The following is a 22,912-nucleotide window of genomic DNA, read 5'->3' on the forward strand; positions in this document are numbered from 1 at the left end:
ATGTAAATAGTAGGGAGTAAAATGAAGATGTAAAATAAAATAAAAAATCACATTGTTTTTAATTCTTGTACATTACACAAACATAAACATGCGAACACACATACACACACACACATACACACACACACACACACACACACACACACACACAAACACACACATACATCCATTCTACCAATTTTAGAGTATTTTTATGTTAACATTACCTTATTTTTTAAGCTTTCTTTTAATTGTTAACGCCTAGTAATTGTTATGGAAGAGAAGCGCCTTCTAACACAAGTGAAATTTATCACTTAAATGAAGGCACTTACCTCCAACCCAAGATGAAAACTTGTTTAAAAGAAATAAACAATTTTTATTTATTTATTATTTATTTATCATTGTTTCGCTTTTGTTTCGAGAACAAAATAAGTTACTTATGTATGTCAGAAACCGTAATAAAATTTTAATTCAGAAAATATATAATAGTGTTTAGCTAAATATGTAAGTGCATTGATGGGTTGCATCTGGAGGTTTTAATTAAATAAAACAAAGAAATCAAACAGTCGTGTTTTTATTAATCAGACTCATTTCGATACAAAATAGCTTATTTAATAATTACGCTATACTTCTATAGACGTGCACCGAAGTGGCCAGACTTAATAATTAATTTTATATAATTATACACAATATTTACACGCAAAACCAGCGGATAATATTAGTGTCTTTTCTTTTTAAAAGAAAATTGAACATATTATAAAAAAAAACAAAGTAACCACAGATTAAACAAAAAAATAAAGTAATGTATTATTGTCACGTACACTAATTATCTAAACTTGTTGGCTTTTCCCAGGCAACAAAATTTTAAATGAACAATTTTATGAAAGGATAAAATATGTTATGCGTTTATATTCCTAATGTAAATGACTTTATAATATAAGATTTATATTTACTACCTATTTATTTCAAAAAGCTCACACTTTTTCTACGGTTTCATTCTACTATACTATGATCTTTTTTGTTTCAAAAATAATCGGCAAAGGTCTAATAACGATTTGTTACGTTATTATAAAAGCATAATAATTTAGGGTAAAAATAAGATCGAGAGGTACTAGAGCAAGAGCTAGAGCACCAGCTTGATATAAAAAATGAAAGCAAAAAGAATAAAAATGTTGTGTGGTTTTATGAAACCACGGTAAAAGTGAAACTTAGGCACAAAATTATTGTATTTGTACGATAATTATTATCGTACGGTTCGACCGTCACGCGACATGCGCTACACAGACCAAAAAGTTTGAGACAATGTAATAAAAGTTTCACTTTAAAAACTAAAGTTTTAGATGGAATCTATTCTCATTTCTCAAAATTTATTTTATTTTAGAAATTGTGGGAATAAAAGTAAGAAAAATAAAGATACATATTTAATTTAATGTTCGTATATTTTAATCCACATTTATATTTTAGTAAGTAATATTTTTTTATATTTATCTAATGGGAAGGAACAAAAAACTCGAGTCTGTTTTAATACTGAATGTATATTTAAGTGACACAGGGACAATTATTTACAAAAACCTCCTTTTTTGAAGTCGGTTAAAAACACTTTTCAGCGATAAACATGAATATACAGTAGAATAATGTAAATGTGGGCTGCCATGTTCATTATTTATTATTATTACACTACTGAACAATTTTACTGCAATTTGTTATGCTGATAGATGTTTTTAAAAATAGTTGTTCTTTTTAGTAATTACATGTAAATTACCAGTCTTGGCTCATAAGTTTAAAAGTTAGAATGGTGGCTTTTTTTATATCACAAGACACTAGCTAAAAAAAAAATTTTTTTATAAGCAAAATAGGAACAGCAGAATAAAGGCTTGTTGCCTATAAAAAAGTACAAAAATATTTAACTGTAATCCAGGAAAAAATCACATTAACACCACCATTAGGTCAAATCAATATAGAAAAAAATCTTTATTTAGATTCTAAATGAGGCACTTATACAAGAATAGACATATATATACACGTCTTATACTATATTTAAACAAAATATCAAAAGCAGTCAGCACAAAATAATATCAATATAAAGTCTAATCAGTTTATAACTTTTCAAATTGCCACAATCACTTTACTAATCATATCAAGTCCATTTTAATCAAGACACATTAACATCTGCACAGTTGCTTAATCTTTGACGAGATTTGGCACCCCCCAATTTTCAAAAAATCAACTACTATAACTCCATATCAGTTTCAATTATCATCATTGTCCTTCATAAACAGTTTTATTCCCTTGAACACTGTAACTTAGTTAACACTTAGTCACTGTAACTTAGTTAACACTTAGTCACTTAGTAAAATTTTGTCACTTAATTAACACTTTGTCACTTAGTTAACACTTTGTCGCTTTACACTTATGTCGAGTATCGTGCACAGGCACAATGGCAGCAAGTTTGTCAAGCGGTGTTCTTCACCAACGCCTCGGTGGCCATCAGCAGCATACGGAACTGCCTGGTGAGCCCGTGGCCAGGGTTCGCTTGAAGGAAGGACAGGATCTGCTTCTGCAGTTCACGGATCACTGTGGGTAAGTGCTCTCGGGTTACAGGGTTGGTTGTGTCCAAGTTCATGATTGCTTCTTCCAGGTATCTGTAAATGGAGGATGTAGTTAATTTATATCAAGTAAATGTTTTATTGAATAATGAGATTTTCTTGTCTTTGTTCGTCAGTTTAACATTGTAATGTATCATATTCCTTTCCGATAATGACTTTTCAAATGAAGATTACACGTATTGAAGTTTGCATTGATCCTTCATGTTGTTTTGCCCTCTAATAACACCACGAGGTTGAGCACTAGCTGGATCGCTGTTTTGCCGTCCTACTAACACACCAGCAGACTAAGCGCGAGCTGGATCGCGCCGCTGACGTCACACTCACCGCTGCTTCAGGTGCGTGTCCCGCGCCATGTCCGCCGCGAGCTGCTGCACGAGCGACAGCAGCACGTGCTGCTTCAGCCGGCAGGTGACGTCACACTCACCGCTGCTTCAGGTGCGTGTCCCGCGCCATGTCCGCCGCGAGCTGCTGCACGAGCGACAGCAGCACGTGCTGCTTCAGCCGGCAGGTGACGTCACACTCACCGCTGCTTCAGGTGCGTGTCCCGCGCCATGTCCGCCGCGAGCTGCTGCACGAGCGACAGCAGCACGTGCTGCTTCAGCCGGCAGGTGACGTCACACTCACCGCTGCTTCAGGTGCGTGTCCCGCGCCATGTCCGCCGCGAGCTGCTGCACGAGCGACAGCAGCACGTGCTGCTTCAGCCGGCAGGTGACGTCACACTCACCGCTGCTTCAGGTGCGTGTCCCGCGCCATGTCCGCCGCGAGCTGCTGCACGAGCGACAGCAGCACGTGCTGCTTCAGCCGGCAGGTGACGTCACACTCACCGCTGCTTCAGGTGCGTGTCCCGCGCCATGTCCGCCGCGAGCTGCTGCACGAGCGACAGCAGCACGTGCTGCTTCAGCCGGCAGGGCGGCCCGAACACGCGCGTGGGTTCAGCTCCCCTACAAGCACCAACTACGAGGCTCAGGTCTGATGCGGATAGCGCGAGCTGGAACGCGCCGTTCACGTCGCCATTCATTATGAGCGATTGGATCTGGCTCACTTGCAACTGTGGAACGAATGGAGTTGTAAGATACTTGTCATAAAGGGAGATGATGATGGTGGTTCATTTAGATTTTAGAACAATGTAAATTTTGTGTGACATACATAATGTTAAACGACTGAGGCAGCGAACTACTGAACATAAAACTAAAATACATTTACAATAACTTGTTGTCACTAAAACTGCTACAGGTACAGAGTTGTAACTTGAGAAAGAAGTGTTATGTAGTACAGAATGTTTCTAGATGTAGTAAGTATTATAATTCTCACAAATTTCAAATCTATTTCATACAAATTCGAAACATAAGATACTAGATTATTGCAAAATAAATTCTACAATAATAGTTAAACATATTATACTCTGAGTAAATATGGCAAGGACTCTTGGACACAGTTTCGGGGCATGTTTCGGGAGCTTTTCTGAAATCGTTATTGAGTTTTATAATAATTTATTTTGAGAATTTAGAATTATTTTGTTTCGAATTTTTAAAAGAAAGAGCATTTTTCAACCAACAATAAAGAAAATTACTTATTTTTATCAAAAGTAACAATGCTTCAATAATCAGTTTTAGTAATGTAATGGGCACTTTTAACTGCCATAAAATTTTTAAAAACAGAAAAAAAAATCTCAAAATTGCATTTTCACGTACAAAAACTTCCCTACCACCACCACCCTACGACACATTTTAGAACCTAAAAAATCCCAAAAAAAACTATCATACAAAACAAACAAACAAACAAACAAACAACGCACCTGTCTATCAGCCAATGAGAGTGCAGGCGTGGCGGGCGAATGCGCGCGTGAAGCTTGCGCAACACTACGCGCTTGTTCACGCCACCAACTCATCTCCTTCTCTAATACGCTGTAAAACAATATAATTAATATCACAAAATAATTTATTGGACACCATAGAAACAAGTAAAAAAAATTATGATTAAATCAAATCAAACTAAAATATTATTTACTGTGCACCACAGATATAAGTACAAAATATTAGAATAAATGTCAACAAAAGAGCTACATTACTGTGTCATCCGGCTCGAAGGACCAGTAAATATGTGATTTTTTAGTGGTTAGGTGCATTGCAGATGGCATTGGAAATGTGGGTGACGGTGACGTACTTTATTACAAATAGAAACGATTATTAAATATCATATTATGTAATATGCTTGTACGACTTGCTAATATAGAATAAGCTGCAGTTGGCGCTCCCTGTGCGAGTTCAGCTGTGTAAACTGTCCCTCTGCAGCTCCGTTAACTGGTTGTTTAATGAACCGCTGCGACTGCGTTTACTGTACCGCTGCACATGCGTTAATTGTACCTCGGTAGCTTCATTAACTGTGGCCCTGCAGCCGCGTTAACTGTAACACTGCAGTCGTGTTATCTGTACCCCTGCAGGCGCATTAACAATACCATTGCAGCCACCTGTACCTCTGCAGCTGCATTAGCTGTATCCCTGCAGCTACTCACTGTACCCGTGCAGCCGCGTTAACTATTCCCCTGCAGCTGCGTTAACTTTGCCTTTGCAGCTGCTCTTACCTATGGGCCACCTCCTGCAGCTGCGCGGCGAAGTGCTGCGGGTGCAGCGGCGCGGCGCGGGCCAGCGCGTCCGCGTGCTGCTCCAGCGCTGCTCGGAGCGAAGCAGCCGCTGCTGCGCCGCCGCGTTCCGCTGCTGCACGCGCTGCCGCTTCCGTGTTCGCTGCAACTGTTATGATGACAAATTTTAAATAAAATCTCATTTTTTTACAACATCAAACATTACAGAATTTAAATATTGATTAAAATTACTATTCGTGAACAAATATTTAATACTACCCGCAATTTTGGGTGCAAAATTTATTTCACTTATAAACTTTGCGTTTAATATAGGCTGAGCAATGATTTTTATACAACACGCACTATGTATTCATTTAAATTTAGCCCATAATCATTCATCAATCTACCCGCAATCTTTATTCAACTACACTACTTATGGATATTTTTACACGAGATCAAAAAGTGTTCTAGGAGTGAGTACTACATTATATACCCAATAAGTGAGTAATACATTATAATATAATACACAAGCTTTCAACCCGCGGCTTCACCCGCGTTTTCAAAGAAAAACCCGGATAGTTCCCGTTTCCAAGGGATTTCTGGGATAAAACCTATCCTATGTTTTAATCCAAGTTACTCTTTATGCTAAATTTTATTGTAATCGGTTCAGTAATGTTTGCGTGAAAGAGTAACAAACATACACATCCATCCTCACTTTCGCATTTATAATATTAGTAGGACATGTAACATACACTCCTTGGTGCCGGCCTGGAACGCCTGGTTGATCTGGCGGAACACCTGCGCGTGCGCCTTCTCCATGAGCGGCAGCGCCTGCTCGAGCAGCGCGTCCCGCAGAGCAGCCCGCGCTGCTTCACCCACCGCGCCCGCCACCAGGCTGCTCAGACGGTCCGCTAGCACCTGTGTAACAAACATTTTAATAAATACGAAACATTTTGATCGGACTGAAGTTAGGCGCGAGTCAATGAGTGGAACGATCCCCAACAGCTCTAACCACTAGACTGAAATGTCTGCTAGGACCAGTATAACGTAACATTCTTTTAACGTGATAACGTTTTTAAAATCGTTTTAGTCAGGTGACATGTTCAGAAACTTGTGTCACACCAAAACCTCACGAGCGCGATCGCAGGTATAACGAGAGAGAGACGGACCGATCTCCCGTCTCATCTCGAGCGCTGCCGTCATCACGTAAACATCTCGATCGTAAACCTACTTTACAAACAACCAATTTTTTCATGGATACAATAATGCGGAAATGGTCCGCTAGCGCCTGTATGTGATAATTTAATTAATAAGTGTATGTAGGTTCGTGACTAATCACGTTACTTACAACAAAATCAAACAATGCTGAAATACACACAAAAAATGTGTAGTATACTTATAATATACTTTGATTTACAAGCTGCTCATAAATTTGAGTGCATATATAGATCAGATTAAAAATTACATTTCACACTGAATAATTTGAAGAAAAAAACAGATATTAAAAAATATTTTTCAATCATCCGTGTTTTATCTGCAGCAGCAACAGTGGTTATATCATGTTTCAAAAATTGTACTTGTATTGTATGCTAACCCACACGTAAATTACAAATGTTACTGTTCGAGTAGCACCAAGAATTAAGTGCTACTTAAGTTATGGACTATGGTAGCCCAACATTACCTTGCTATTAGCGATCTTGTCGATATTAGTCCGCAGCATCTGATCAGTAGCGGCCAGCTTGGTAGCAACTTCCCGCTGTAGGTTAGTAGATAACTGTTCCAATGTCCGAGTAGCACCAAGTCCTGCAGCTTGTGCAGCGCTTATACCGGCTGATTCGCCGATACGAGCTATACGTTCCCAGCTGTAAGAAAATATGATAAAAAAATCCTTATTTATATGCTATTAACAAATTTTAAGTAACATAATTGTTAAAAATTTTGAACACGCATATACCCGCATATAAATTAATTTATGTTGTTGTGTAAGTTATGTTCGTTAAAATACCCTCCAGGATTTGTGTGGACGTATATTACAATGTGTGTGCTCAGACATGTACAACCGTAAATATTAAAAAACCATTTAAAAAATGCAATTCTGTTTGTCTGTATCGGCGAAAAGTTATCATAGAGTTAGACCAATAGTAGTTCAAGAGTTAACATTAAGGATAATATTATACTATATTAAAAAAAATTCACTCCTAAAAAAATGTTAAAAGCCCGTCTGCGGTTATTTCTCTTGTAAAACACGGACGCCCACAAGCCTACTACCTATATGATTGTTTGATTTAACGCGAATATTATTATTCATTATGAGATTAAATGGATTTTAAATGCGATTTATTCATTATATTATTATTCCGACGTTTCGCACACTTTGTAGCGAAGGTCGTCACGATTAAGTGCGTCAACATAATGAATAATTCGCGTTTAAAATCAGTTAAAATCCTTAACAAATACACAAATAACATTACCCATTAGCAAACGCCGTCTCCATAGCAACATTAGCTTGTTGCGTGTGCTCGTGCAGCACGCGCTCGAGCTGCTCCCGCGCACTGCGCGCTTCGCCACGCGCCGCGCGCACTTCGCGGGACTGCGCTGTTACCAGCTCTGGGAACACCATAAAGAATAGTTTATTAATTAGGGGGAAATACGGGCTTATTAATGTGAGAGGGTAAAGTCCAGTCGTGGAGCAGGTAGAATTTCGTACAATGACCTCTTTACCTACTGACAGTGGTCACAAACATTTTTGAATGAAGTGCAGTTTACACGAAATATTTAGAGGAGAAAATGTTTTTTACTAACTTATTAAATAAATGTATTTTATTCATTTACAATACTTATTAGTTACAGTTTAATTTTTTCAATAACCACGATATATTATATGATACGTTTTGTCGTGACTCAAGGTCAATAGAAAAACCACATGCAATCAAGAACAAACCTTACGCTCTCAGGTTAAAGGTTTACAATCCCCGAGGACGGCGGTCATTACGGTGCGAGCAAGACACATTATATTTACGCGGGAGTGACAGTGACAGGTAATAACAGGTTAATGTACGAAATTCTTCCTAGTTCGCGTTCGGACTTTATATATACACACACACACACCATCTCATCACCTCCTGCTGTTACCAGTTCTGGGAACATACGCTTATCATAGCATGTGTGCAGTGACTGTAGGGCGGTGTAGGTGTGTTCGGTGAGGCGGGGTGGGGGTAAGAAAGAGCACGAGTCAGAAGTTAGAAAGAAACAGAACGGTCGGTACTCTCCCCAACCTCGCCGCGCACATACACAAACAGCCCGACAGCCACTGCACACAAGCTATAATAAGCACTCATATAAACACGCATACATGCCCACTTATACATACGAAAGGGATATTTTTATCAATATATCCCCCACACGCACACACACGTACACGCAATGTCGTGAAGAACCACCATAATATTGGCCATCACCTGTTACGCTCATAAACGACAGTAATTACGCATTTCTAAAATTAACACATTAAATTGATTTCAAACAAAATCCATTATCAAATGAAGAAATAATAAAGACTTGGATGAAGAAAGAATTAATACATTTTTCGAACAATTTCTTTAACAAAAATCAGCCGATCTGATGGAAATCAGTACAATTAATTAACCTGTACAATTATATACCTGTCAATTTATCAATCTTCTGTTCGAGCGCATCTAATTTAGCTCTCGTGACGTCATCCACAGGAACAGGCGGCGCCGGTAGCGGTTGGCTTGTTTTATCACTAGAGGCCTTCCTTTGATTGGCTTCTGTGATCTGAGCTAGCGATATTTGAGGCCAGGATACGTCGCTATCTGTAAAATGATTGATTTGTTATGTATTGAGGTACAATGAATAAGCAGATTTACAGAAAAATTGTCCAACACAAAACTCTGCTTACGCGTTTGTTAGGCAGAGTTTTCTAATGAGCGTATACAATACATTTTGAACTTTACTGCCATGAAATATGGTGCTTATTTGAATGGATATTTTGAACAACGCCGATCGGACATTTTTTGACGACCTTTTAATAGATAATTGTGAGTGTTGTTGTTTTTACTACTTCAAAATCTGATAGAATAAGGATTATTAATTATGTACATATAATTAATAATTATATTAAATATATCTCACTCGAATGTTGTAATTTGGCAGGCGGCGGTGGTTTCTCGGGCGACACGTACAAGTCTGCAGGGAAAGTTGTTTCCCCCTCCACGGGGGATGGTTGAGACTCTTCTTCTTCTTCCTCCTGTATAACATAAATAAAATATACAATAACATTAAAATATATTTTTTGAACTCATAAAATGGTACAATATGTCAATGTAAGGTGGCATGATTGAACTATCGTAAGCGAAAAAGAGGCTAATTAAAATAGGCAGTAAATGTGGCTAATTAGCCACTTTTCTTCATGCCAATCCTGGATGGATAATTACTTATATCTACACTTTTTTATATATTATGTGAAATCTATGCTAATATTATAAAGCTGAAAAGTTTGTTTGAAAGCGCTAATCTCAGGAACTACTGGTCCGATTTTCTTTCGGTGTTAGATTGCCCATTTATCGAGGAAGGCTATATATACCTAGTCTGGTCATAAGTTCTGTCACATATGTTTTATTGAATAAACAAAAAGTTACTTTTATATATTTATTGTTTTATATGTGGCAATAAAGCTTACATATTACTTAATAATTTCGTATAAAAATTATTCAAAATGGCATCCATGTTATGCGATACAAGCTTTCAACCTCCGCGGCCAGTCGTCTATCGCAGCACGCATCATGTCCATGTTTATTTCAGCAGCTACTTTAATAATGGATGCTTTGAGTGACTCCAAATTTGGGTGGGATTTAGCGCAGGTTCTCTCCTCTAAATATAACCAGATTTTATAATCCAGAAGATTCAGGTCCGGGCTAGAAGTTGACCAATCTTCATGACGAATGATGTCAATCTGATGGGCGGCCAGCCAATTTTGGATACTCTTGGCTTTGTGGGCAGGTGCTGAGTCCTGCTGGAATACCCAGTGCTGATTTTTTAACATGGTCTGAGAAGGAGGTTTTACGAGGTTTGTCAGGACCGTATTTTGGTAAACACTGGAACTTATTTTCACACCCTTTTCACAGAAAAACACCTCTGTTAGGATAAAATAAGACACTCCCAGGAAAACCATTACTGATAAGGGGTGATGGCCGCATTGGACTCGAAATACACGTTGACACGCTTCTTCACTACTGTGGGTATACACTTTGATATTCTGTTTGTTGCAGCACTCCTCCACTGTAAAAATTTTTTCATCTGAAAACAGGATTTCACGATACATTTTTCTCGCGTATCGTTTAAGTAAAGCGTGACATTTATCCAGTCTTAATTTCTTCAGGCGTGTGTTAAGAAGATGCGATGTTTTTCTACAATAAGCCCATAGTCCTAGGTCCTCGTTCAACACCCTTTTAACTGTGGTACTGCTAAGGCCCATCTGCAGTGCTAACTGTTTTCGATTTCGGACCGGACTTTTTCTTATTCGCACCTTTACTGCATTTATCACTGCTGTCGTCCAAATCGTACGACAAAGACCACTTCTATTCCTATCTTCTACTATTGAATGTTACTTAAATCGTTTTATAGTGCAAAAAAAAAATCTCTGTGTTATTTGTAAATTTTAAAGCAAACTGAAAATTTCTCTTGGCGCGTAACCGCTACGATGCAGAGCGAGAACAGCGACTCTGTCTTCTTTTTGCGTCCACTACATTGTAACAAATACGTTAGTCTACTAAAGTGTGTCGTTTTTTAACGCGTAAAATAATCAAAAATCGAACGTGAAAAAGAAATTTGCGGTAAACATTAAAAATTTGAAAATCTGACATAATGACAGAACTTATGACCAGACTAGTTATATATCATCACGCTCAGACCAAGAGAAAAAGGAGAGGAGCACTGCGGGTAAAACCGCAGGGCACAGCTAGTCTAATATAAATCCAAGAAACTTTTCATAAAATAGTATTTAATAGAAAACTGACCTTGTAATAGTCATTGTGCGACATAATCTGCTGCACTTCTCTACTTGGCGATGAGCCGCCCGACACCTGCTTGACCGATCCCTCGCTAACTAACACCTCTTCTTCGCATTCTGTGCAAATTAATAAATAAAATCTTATTTAATACCTATTAAAATCACACAACATATCGACGACAGCGACAAGGTGATTGCACAAAGTCCAAAAACCATAGAAAGAAACAAACAGATCATTTATGTAGAGACTGTTTTGTTTTGAAAAGTGTTACATAGTGCACTGCACAGCTGACTGCTGACTTAATAAGCATTCTTTATAATAATTGATTAAAATATATTGATAATCTAGAAACTCCGGTCGGAAAACCGAGCAGAGAGGTGTATAACTTCATCTTTAATTATTTTAAAGTAGATCTACGGCTGTAGAGCTCGTAATTCCCGTAAAAAAATCATACAACATAGACAAAGTGGTGGGCGTTTAATAATATCTAATGAAATATCACTTACCAGCAGCCAATAGGGGATTGCCGTTCTCTTGTGCTGTGACAACCACTTCCTCTTCGTCGCGTTTGCCTGGCGAACTGAAATAAAATATATATAAATATTTTATCCTATCAAACTAGCTGAATAAAGCAATATTTGGATGTTTGGATGTATAGAAAATTAGGTTCAGAGATGTGTATTCAAATAATGTTACAATTCACTTGTTCCAAAAGCATGCTATGAATAATATTGTAAGATTTATTTATTTATTTATGACACTTTATTGTACAATACCAGTAATAAGATTTTATTGTTTTTCAATTAAAGTGCATTCAAACAAAAAATAAAAGATAGATGCATGATTTTTGAAGTGAAACTTCTTTATCGGGGTTGGAAAAAAATTTTGTGTAACATTTTTTCGTGACGCGTGACATTTTTCCGTTACGCGCCATCTTTTTCTATCACGCGACATATAAGGATAATAATAATGCGAGCGAAGCGTGTAGAACACTAATTTATTACCTAAAGGCATCTGGTGTCATCAGATTCAACTGCGGCATGCTGCTCGGCGATTCTGGTCGAGGATTGATTAGGCTATTTGGTTGTGGCTGCAAATAATAATAGTAATTATTTTACACATTTTATCTGGTGAGTATCATCCGAGAAATATTTTACATGCTATAAAAGTAATAGTGATCAAATATTAAAATATTGATCCACAAAAAATACTATCTGTTTCATGCATCTCATAATAGATTGAACAAAAATATTAATAATTCATTATACAGTACAAAGTTTGTATTGAAGTCTATTTATCATTTTGCCATTCAAGCCTACATAAGTTGATTCTCTAAAAATCGCTAAAAATTTAGCCAAATCTCGACACTATACCATAAATAAATCACATTTAAACCCGTTAAATCGACCCACCTGCGCTCTCATCAGCAAATTCTTTAGTTGCTGCGTCTGCTGCTGTAAGATATTAGCAGGCATCTCATCCTCTGCGGGCTCTTCTAGTGTTAGACTTTCTACATCTGCGTCTAGTTGTATCATGTCTGTAAGAGAATAGTGTTATAAAATTGTTGGACTTGTGATCCAGGTGATCATATTAGATAGAAGTAAATGTTAAAATTTTTATAAAATCGTGTGGAAATAAATTAATGTATATTGTTTTAGTTTTTTTTTTATTAATTCACTCTCTTTATTGAAAAAGTGAATAAATTAGTCGAATTGATAAAACTTAATAAGAAAATTGCTTTCAAGAATATTTTTTTTTTGTTTTGAGAAGAATGTATGTGTGTGTTCCAACCTTAGATCATTAAGTAATGGATGGAGCACGCTGGCAAATGTTCTAACTAAACTTTCTGCCGGTTTTGGTGCGGGGAGGGTAACTCACACTTTGAAACACAATCACACATTCACAAAAATAATTTGTGTCTTTACAAACTCAAACTATTACAAAATGGACAGACTAGCATGTTTTTGCACACATACATCGATTACACAAAAAAATCTCTATAAGTACATATACGTAATAATACAATCGCTGTAAAGGGATGTAACCATATCGATATTACAAAAATAATAATTTTGTTGAAATTAGAAATAACATTAATATTATATTCATAAAAAATACTACACAGGTCATTTGTAACGTTTTCATCATTATTATATGCATACGAAAAAACAATAAAACGCCATTTTATTTGTATTTAAATATGTATTTATTCAACACATCACATATTATATTCAATAAAATAAACATCGGGCCAGAAATTTTTATTATTTCTGTACCGAGGTGTCCATTCTGATTTTCTCCCACAGCATTCAATCCACCTTAGCCTTAAAGCAGGATTTTTTGTAAATCTGAAATATACGCAATATTCGTACATACATATAAACAAAGTAGCTGCTCCGCGCGGTTTCACCCCCGTGGCTCCACTCCTGTTGGTCGTAGCGTGATGATATATACCTTCCTCGATAAATGGGCTATCTAACACCGAAAGAATTTTTCAAATCGGACCAGTAGTTCCCGAGAATAGCGCGTTCAAACAAACAAACAAACAAACAAACTCTTCAGCTTTATAATATTAGTATAGATTACATAATATAAAGGTTACAAGATTAATATTACAAAAAAACGGCTAAATGCGAGTCGGACTCGCGCACGAAGGGTTCCGTACCATTAAAATGTTCTGCCAGTTAAAAGTAACCGAGCGTAAATTTTAATAAATACATATATACATTATACAAGACTTACAAAATAAACATTATACTCCTTTTTATGCAGTTGTGTAAAATTTTAATATAATAAAGATTAATTCTCATCTCATTTCAAATTATACTTAGAAAAATATTTTTTTATCGACGTTCAAGTTAAAAGCAGTCCGTCACTAAGAAAGTCGTAAAAATTTACGACCTTTTAAGCGACGAGTTTTTAAATTCAACTCTATCACTAAGTTCATAAAGATTAAATTTGAATTTCTCTTCAAGATAGTCTCGCTACATCACTTTATAGTCTCGTGGGGAGTGCGGTTCAATATCGCGTTCTAAATTCAACTTTATCGCTTAGTTCATAAAGATTAAATTTGTATATTTTCTCTTCAAGATAGTCTCGCTACATCGCTTTATAGTCTCGTGGGGAATGCGGTTCAATATCGCGTTTTAAATTCAACTTTATCTCTTAGTTCATAAAGATTAAATTTGTATATTTTCTTTCCAAGATAGTCTCGTGAGGCCGCATCAATGATCGAGTACACACATGACTCGATTATTTGTCTTGATCATATCGCTAAACGATACATCGACGATTATTAGAAATTGCATTTAATTAGAAATGTACGTTAAAAAAATAAAAAAATATACACAAATGAAAGGTTATTCCATCTTTTTTAATATTCGACATGTTTGAATTGCTTCTGCAAGACTTGACAGTGCAAAACGGCATTTTTAGCGGAGCACTCGCAGACGTCCTTTCGATGTTTTACGAATACGCAGAGTGTTCGTAATCGATTACGCAAGTAGTTTTTATGAAAGCATAAGATTTTTCGATTCGAATAATCTTATACCTCGGCAAAAGGGGAAACGCCTGCGTGTGTTATCCATTACTTAATGATCTAAGGTTCCAACACACCGTTACCGTGCGAATGGCTCGTGACTGCGCGGTGCGTATGAGTGCGTGCGTGTACGCATATGTGCGTTCCCGCGTAATTGTATTTGTGTGAGCGTGTTGTTTATGACTGCATGTGAGTGTGTATGTGCATATTTCCATGCGTGTGTGTATATTACCGTGCGTGTGTGTCTCAGGCGCGCGGTGCATATACAGCAGGTCGGCCTCCTGCAGGCCCTTGGGTTGCACGAGATATAATCGTAGCCGTGTTCGTTTTGCACCTGCGCCTATATCCGCGCACGTTATGTCGTTGTCCTGTTGATAAAGATAAAAAATTTATTATACAGGATGTTCCTGTAGATAAGAATTTTAATTATACAGTGTGTCCCAGATTTGTTGTGCTATTGTATTTTGGATGGTGATTATATAAAACACTTGATCACAGTACACCGAATCTTTTGCACCCTGTATAACATTACACAACACTTAAACAAAAACAAAAAATCTCCACAATTTCATTGTTTAAAACAAATCTTCAATACAGCACAGCACTTTATATAAATTTAACATAGTTTTAACTTTTAATCACTCAAAAATCACTTTTTTACTTATCAAATTTTACTTACATGTAAGTCAAAGTGAGTTGGTGAGTCGTCAGCGGCTGAACCGTTCCTGTGGAAGGGGTCTTCGCACCGCGACTCGCATTTAACTGCCTGCTCCTCTGTAGGACAAATAAAAAAATCACATACCAAATGTGTTTGAGTGTGTGGACACACATACATAATATGATATTTTACTCATACAATTTTTGATATATATAGTTCTTTGGAAGTCTATTATGCGAATATTTTGTGCATACAAAAATATTACATAAATTTAATAGACTGATTAAACTCATATGACTCATATGAGTTGAATCAGTTCTTAGATTTTTCATGAGTAAGCAAAATATTTATCAAAAATGCATAAAAGGGCTATATTGTATGTCACTACATAGTATAAAACAAAGTCGCTTTCCCTGTCCCTATGTCCCTATGTCCCTTTGTACGCTTAAATCTTTAAAACTACGCAACGGATTTTGATGCGGTTTTTTTTTAATAGAGTGATTCAAGAGGAAGGTTTATATGTATAATAACATCCATTAAATAGTGGAGAAGTACTGTTATTTTTGAGGTTTCTAATGTGATGTCGTAAAAAATTACATTTTTTTCCGCTTACATTGCAAACGCAGGCTGAACCCTACGAGTTTTATCAAAATAATGTACTAAGTATTATACACATTGAAAAGGTCAACAGAAAAGTCTGCGATGGTATATGTCTATCTCTTATGGATAACCCACAATAACTTTTTTTGTCATTTACTTTTTACGACAAATAATGGCTAATTTTCTATGTGATTTTAACCAATACAGCATTAATCCTTAACCAATTAAATACCTTGAATACATTGTTCATTTAATATAGATCTATATGGCCCTTTACACCGAATGATTTAAGTGAATATTTTCGAAGATATTACAGATTTAAAAATTGCGGGACGTAGCGTTTGCGGTACCCGTGCGAAGCTGGAGCGGGCCGCTATGTTTTTATATACAACGTTCACAGTTTTTCTGTAGGTAGTGTATTTAGTATCAGCATTGCACCCGTGCGACGCCGGGGCGGGTCGCTAGTGTTTATATATGAATTTATAACCGGCTAGCACAATATACAGTATAGTACATTCTATACATAATTTTATTGTCATGAAAATATATACATCCACTAGGAAATCAATGTTCAAAACGTTAAACACCCACCGGCATCCACAATACAGAATCCCAGCACTTGATACGGCAGCAGAAACTCGGCCACACTGCGACAATACGCGGCGCTATCCCCACCATCTCTAGCCATGTTCAGCACATATAGACTCCTCGCTTTGAAGTCCGACAGTAACAAGTAATTAGCACTGATATCCAGTTGGGCCTTCATCCCGAGGGCCGGTTCTGATCCTAACGGTGGTGTGAAGGTGATGCTCTGGAGACAGGTCCACGATTTGCAGGACCAGATCTTTATGTTTGTGTTATTGTCTGCCCCAGTTACCGCGAACTTCCAGAATTGGACGCTGTAAGGTAAAAATTACGTTAGGACAAACGAAGTTCGATCTTCTGAATATATTTCAAAAAAGAAAAGATAGTGTGTGTGGAGCACACGTTTCAGAAGTGAAATTTCTTTTGCAAGATTCAAAGATATCAAAATCGTCGCCTTACTCCATGACGCGACCTTGAAATTTAACTTTCAAAGCGCCTAAAGAAGTTCGCTTCAACAACTATGTACATATCTTCAATACTCATCAATTCTCTTGAAGTTATTCTTTGCGAAATGTTACATCGGAATGTAAGATAAGCATTGAATAAAGTCACAATTTTTAACTATTGCATTTATTGCACGCCTCATAAGCGAAGCGTTGAGGTGGGTACTACTGTCACTTCGCGCAAAACATCTGATTTTTCAAACTTAAAATGTCTTTATGTATCATACTTTGCACTTGTAAGATAATACATACACACACATATTAAGAAAAAACACTATTTTTAACGTTCATGATATTTTTGATGTCATTTTTGTTATTTAAACTAGTTAAAAAACAGTTTAAAAAAGTTCTGTCTTGGACGTCCGTGTGTCTGTATGTGCGGATCCTTTTTCTTGTTAACACGATAGCGACCGAAATACTTTACTAATCGAGTCTTTTTTTTTCTCTTACGCTTGAGTATGCTCAGGAATAGAACCCTTTCATTTTTCAGGGTCTGATTCGATGTGGTTTAATTGTTATTAAATAAACAAAAATAATAATTAATAAATATTTATTAAAAAAAAATTATGAGGCGTGCACTTTTGGATTTTCCAAATTATTTTTGAACTATATTTGAATTTAGAAAACTTAATTACTTACTCAGCATTATAATTTTTGTGGTTGTCCAAAAAGAAGAGGCAAGTGAGCGGCTTGCCTTCGTGCGGCTGCCACTTGTGCAGGCAGCGGGGACTTGTTGAACTGTTTATGTACACCTATAGATTTGTTCAGCTACATTAATTCGGATTTTAATTAGATTTCTTTTTTTGTCTATAGGCAAGCGCTTGACCACAAGATATGGGATAGGCAACTGCAGGATTGTTTTGTTCTTTGTATTCGCTATGTATTGAATTTCAAATTAGATTCAGATGATATTAAAAAAAAATAGTATAATTTTATAACGTTGTATGAATGCAACTGCTCTAATTCAAGGATTTTTAAAAATAAATTATTAATTACGAAACATTTAATGCACCAAACCAACTTACTTTCGCATAATAATACAAAAGTAATTTTATTATCGCTTTCGTTGACACAGTTATATCCAAATAAATTTTACACATCTCATCTTATATATATAAATCTCGTGTCACAATGTTTGTCCTCAATGGACTCCTAAACCATTTAACCGATTATAATAAAATTCGCACACCATGTGCAGTTCGATCCAACTTGAGAGATAGGATAGTTTAAACATGTAGGTACCACGGGCGAAGCCGGGGCGGACCGCTAGTACAATATAATGTGTAACACCCTGTATCCCACCCACCTGCGCAAACATAACATAGCCATCATCCGCCGCGGTGGCCAGCGCAGTCCCATCGGGCGAGAAGGCCGCCGCCCGCAGCGGGGCCGCGTGCGACCCGGCCGTTCGGCCCGCGCCCCGAGCGAGCGCGGTGCTCGCTGCCACTGAGGGCGTAGCCCCCGTGGGCGTGACCAGTGCGCATACTTCGCGCACGTTCCACATACGCGCTGTGAATAACATTTTATGTTTTAGCTGGAAATCGGTGATTGGCACGCGTGGTAAAAAACTACTAGTAAATGTAGCTTTAGATAGTGAAGTAGAATTTAGAGATTACTATCTCCAGGTTATAAATCATAACATAAATTCACTCCTTTGCGACGTGAAAGAAGGACAAACACAAGATTATTATTAAAAAAACAAAATACCCGACTGCACACTAAATAAAGGGAAATTTAGAAAAAATATTATTATGTCTTTATCCCGTGGGACTTTTAGGATAAAATGTATCCTATGACACTCCCGTAATCAAGACAAATCTAACGATACCTCATACATCAAAACCCATCAAGCCGTTTAGGCTACAGGTGGTCACAAAGGAAAAGACATACATACATACTTACATACACTCGAAAAACATTACCCTCCTTCTTTGGCAGTCGGGTAAAAAAACACATCTCCGCATTTATAATATACTAGCTTCCGCCCACGACTTTGTACGTGAATCCCCGTTTTTCCCCGTTCCCGCAAAAATTTCGGGAAATCCTTTCTTAGCGGATGCCTACGTCCTAACATCTACCTGCATGCCAAATTTCAGCCCGACACGTCCAGTGGTTTGAGCTGTGCGTTGATAGATCACTATATCAGTCACCTTTGAGTTTTATATACAGTGTAAACTCTATATAACGTCACTTATGGGACCGTGCATTTTTCGACGTTATAGAGAGTGGTCGTTAAATGGAGAGAAAGGGAAAATTGCATGATTGGTCCAGAGACAGGAATATTATTTTGACATTGCCTATGAAACCATGTTATCATCGCTTGATCAAGGTCTTCATATTGAGGTTTCTTCAATTTTTTGGCAGATCGCCCATCTTCTTCGGCATGCAGAATTTTTTCTTTATTTTTCTACGACTGCATTTCTGAGAATCTTCGGTATGTCAGTAAAAAAGAATGTAAACAACTACATTTTCATTGATTTCGGCAACTTAGCCAGTACTTCTTAGTCCTAGTTCCTAGTGTTAATGTCTTATTGTGGTCGTTAATTAGAGTGAGCGTGATGCTATATGGAGTGTATTATTGTATAGACAACAATATAAACCAACCAAAGTCGAGAAATCTTGACGTTATACGGAGTTTGACGTTAAATGGAGTGTCGTTATATAGAGTTTACACTGTATATAATATATTATGACAGGATAAGGATATTGGTTATAACAATCAAAGAGAGACCTGTGCCTCAACATTAATTTCACACTTTATATAATATTAAGAACAATTTATAAACATCACTCACATTGCAATAAAAGCAGGTTGATGTGATACATTTTTATACAAAAAACTGAATATTATTATTTTTTATAATGTTTGTTAAATGCCAAAGTATTAAGAGAAAATTGTGTGAACTTAAAAATGCATGCACAGCAGTTTTTCTAGAAAAATACCACTAGTATATACAACACCTATCGAACTACTTACCAACATTAGAATGTGTGGTCAGCAGCATCTTAGCGACATCGTCATCTGTGGAGTCATCCTCTTCGTCAGGTATGTACGGGCACCACGCAAGGAGATGGGCAGAACCACCCATGCCAGTGTCCTCTTGAATCTCCACCATTAGTGTACATCTGAAAATTTTAATCCATACTAATATTATAAATGCGAAAGTAACTCTGTCTGTCTGTCTGTTACTCAATCACACCTAAACTACTTAACCAATTTTCATGAAATTCGGTATGGAGATATTTTGATACCCGAGAAAGGAAATAGGATACTTTTTATCCCGGGAAAATGACGCAATCCCGGAAATCCCACGGGAACGGAAACTTAGCGGGTTTTTCTGTGACTGCGCGGGCGAAGCCGCGAGCGGAAACCTAGTAGTGAATAAATGAAGTTGCTTTTTCTTAGAATATTCTTTTGTCACAATTTTCACGAAAAAAATATTTCAAATAAGGCTAAGTGCTCACTTCTACATTACATGTTTATTAATGCTATATATCTTTACTTGAAAATTTTATTATCACTCAAAATTTATAGAATAACTGGGTAAATAGAAAGGAAAAAATCTTTCTATATTTCATACTCATCAATTAAAAAACAAGCAGCCAACAAATTCATTTATAATCTGCGTACCTTAGTCTATTATCTATTAGTTCAATTTCATGGATGTAAATGTACCCCAGTTCATCGATACAAGCCAGTAGCACTTGATTCTGTATGAAGGCAAATGCTAAATCTTGAACCTGAAATAAAACATTTCAAATTAACTTACTGGCCACTGAAATTTATTGGTCAACTTATACCTATACTTGCTATTTGAAAAAAGAAAAAAACAATTAAAATTAAAAAGCTGCTATCTATATTAGTTAGTTTGCAATAAATGTAGGAATTGATTTCAATAAGACATGAATGTGACTAATTATATTTGATACATGTTATTTATAAATCTATATAGATCTTGTGCAAAATAAATATTAATCCATGTATATAAAAGAAAGTCGTCTTAGTTACTTCACTTATAACTCAAGAACGGCTGAACCGATTTAGCTGAAAATTGGCAGAGAGGTAGTTTAGAGCCAGGAGAAGGACATAGGATACTAAATATGTACCACGGGCGAAGCCGGGGCGGACCACTAGTATTTGTATAAAATATGTACAGTATTCATTTCATATATTAAGTTATTTTAAAATATTTTTAAATTCATTCAAATTTGAATAGTTGATCTTTGAAATAGTAACAAATTTTTAAAATGCAATGTATATTTTAAATTTATTATAATATAATTCTGTTTGAAATAATCATAAATATTTACCTCTCCTTTCATCCCTTTGATGAGTGATCTCTCATTGACACCTGGCTCCAAATACACCACTCTGACCATACCATCCACTGAGCTAGGTGCTAAAATGTATAAAAATTATAATTAATGATAATATACTGTGAATTAAATCTCAAAGGGATGGCATATGATAGAAATATTTGTGAAGCTGGGCATGGAAGACTGTTAATATAAATTAATAACAAAACTAACACAGAGAAACAGGGAATTCATGTTACTCAACAATGCTTTAGTGCACATTTATATTATGGTGTATATTGTTGTTAATTTACCTCATTAATTTAAATATTTGTGAGATCCACATTTACATGTATAATAAATGTGTTACAGTCCCATACACTCACCCTTAATACAGTATGCCAAATATTTTCCACTATTGTGTACGTCTATCAACCGGCCAGGGTAAAACTTAGCCTCCCAGTTGTAATCTACGAGATTCGTAAGCTTGACTTTGGAACTCCCATGGTTATGATTACCAAGATTTGAAGTGACCACAACGTCAGTGGCGAACACCTCCGCGCTGCATGTATCATCTTCCTCGGAAAATGATCTATGAATATAAATTGAGAGTTAAAATTATTATTCAACTTGTCAAAAAGACAGCAGGTTATGAAAGAAACGAGTTTACGAATTGTTTTCTAGATCGTAAATAATCTGAGGTAACATAGCTTTAACTTGAAATTAAAATTGTATTATGAATGAGTTGTTTTGTGACCATCATCAATAAAAATAAAACTAAAATTGATATCTTACATAGTTTGGGTTGTGTCAGAAAGTTTAGGAAGCATTGTTGTAGGTTGCATTTTTCTCCTAGTATTCCACTCGCAACATTAATAATGTGATAAAGAATAAAAGTGATAGTATTACAGTATTATCTGCAAAACTTAAAGTTATCCAGGCAAATGAATATAATTTGCAAAGCCGACACAATCTTCAATCACAACAATTTTTCGCCATTTAAACAGATTAAAAAATTTTAGCTAGGTATGAACTAAGGTACATTTAATAATTTTAAATATAATATATTAACAGCATAGCATAAAATTAATTATTTAAAATATATTAAATGTATATATTCATATAATCTGATACAATTAAAACTAATTTTTATTTTTTTAGCTATTGTATAGCTTCTTTCGCGGGCCTTGAACGCGGGGACCGAATCCAATCCGAATTCCGAATCCAGAAATTTAGTAACGAAAAACCTCACGCTCCCCACTACGACGGGCGCATAGGTGTGGCTTGTCCCCGAGTGCCACACGTCTTTTTTTTCAAGTACTGGTCATTTGCTTGCTGATGTAAAACATTCGTACTAGCTATAGATATGTAATAAAATATTTAAATCTGAAAAAATACATCTGTAAATGCTGTCGACTACACTTCTGGGTTTGCGTATTTGTCGTGGGCATGTGAATGACTGTTTTTTACCTACGCATAAAAATAAATTCTTATCAATCTGTGTGAAATGAGCCTTTGCATGGCCTTTGCCAAATTTCTA

The 22,912-nt window shown here is 36.4% G+C and overlaps 1 protein-coding gene across 2 annotated transcripts; it reads right to left on the minus strand.

Moving 5' to 3' along the window:
- Positions 1-537: 537 nt before the first annotated feature.
- On the minus strand, positions 538-22,352 carry Ge-1 (Enhancer of mRNA-decapping protein 4 homolog Ge-1). 2 transcript variants are annotated; one of them, XR_016317410.1, is made up of 24 exons: positions 22,168-22,352; positions 21,759-21,964; positions 21,388-21,476; positions 20,708-20,817; positions 20,054-20,202; positions 18,383-18,585; positions 17,716-17,828; positions 16,580-16,887; positions 15,410-15,504; positions 14,963-15,098; positions 12,605-12,729; positions 12,197-12,282; positions 11,699-11,772; positions 11,199-11,308; positions 9,316-9,430; positions 8,826-8,996; positions 7,635-7,770; positions 6,845-7,025; positions 5,916-6,081; positions 5,167-5,332; positions 4,381-4,489; positions 3,410-3,633; positions 2,345-2,621; positions 538-2,300 (listed from the first exon to the last, which is right to left on the minus strand). XR_016317410.1 is itself a non-coding variant. In XM_089709313.1 (23 exons), exons 1-23 carry the CDS (start codon positions 22,215-22,217, stop codon positions 2,432-2,434), a joined length of 3,312 nt encoding a protein of 1,103 aa, XP_089565439.1. In that variant the 5' UTR covers positions 22,218-22,352; the 3' UTR covers positions 538-2,431. The 2 variants fall into 2 exon arrangements, 1 of the variants encoding a protein (XP_089565439.1); XM_089709313.1 differs by having other exon boundaries at positions 538-2,621.
- Positions 22,353-22,912: the final 560 nt, after the last annotated feature.

Source organism: Colias philodice, chromosome 2 (assembly GCF_061535455.1).
Source record: "Colias philodice isolate Cphi_HAF_F1 chromosome 2, ilColPhil1 Martin Lab GWU primary, whole genome shotgun sequence".
In the NCBI taxonomy this organism is placed as follows: domain Eukaryota; kingdom Metazoa; phylum Arthropoda; class Insecta; order Lepidoptera; family Pieridae; genus Colias; species Colias philodice.

Coding starts and splice junctions, on each gene's coding strand:
- Ge-1 (XM_089709313.1), bottom strand. CDS start 22,217: ATGCAACCTACAACAATGCTTCCTAAACTTTCTGACACAACCCAAACT. Junction 18,586..20,053: donor GACCACACATTCTAATGTTG/GTAAGTAGTTCG, acceptor TGTTATTCACAG/CGCGTATGTGGAACGTGCGC. Junction 9,431..11,198: donor CGCACAATGACTATTACAAG/GTCAGTTTTCTA, acceptor TATGTTATACAG/GAGGAAGAAGAAGAAGAGTC.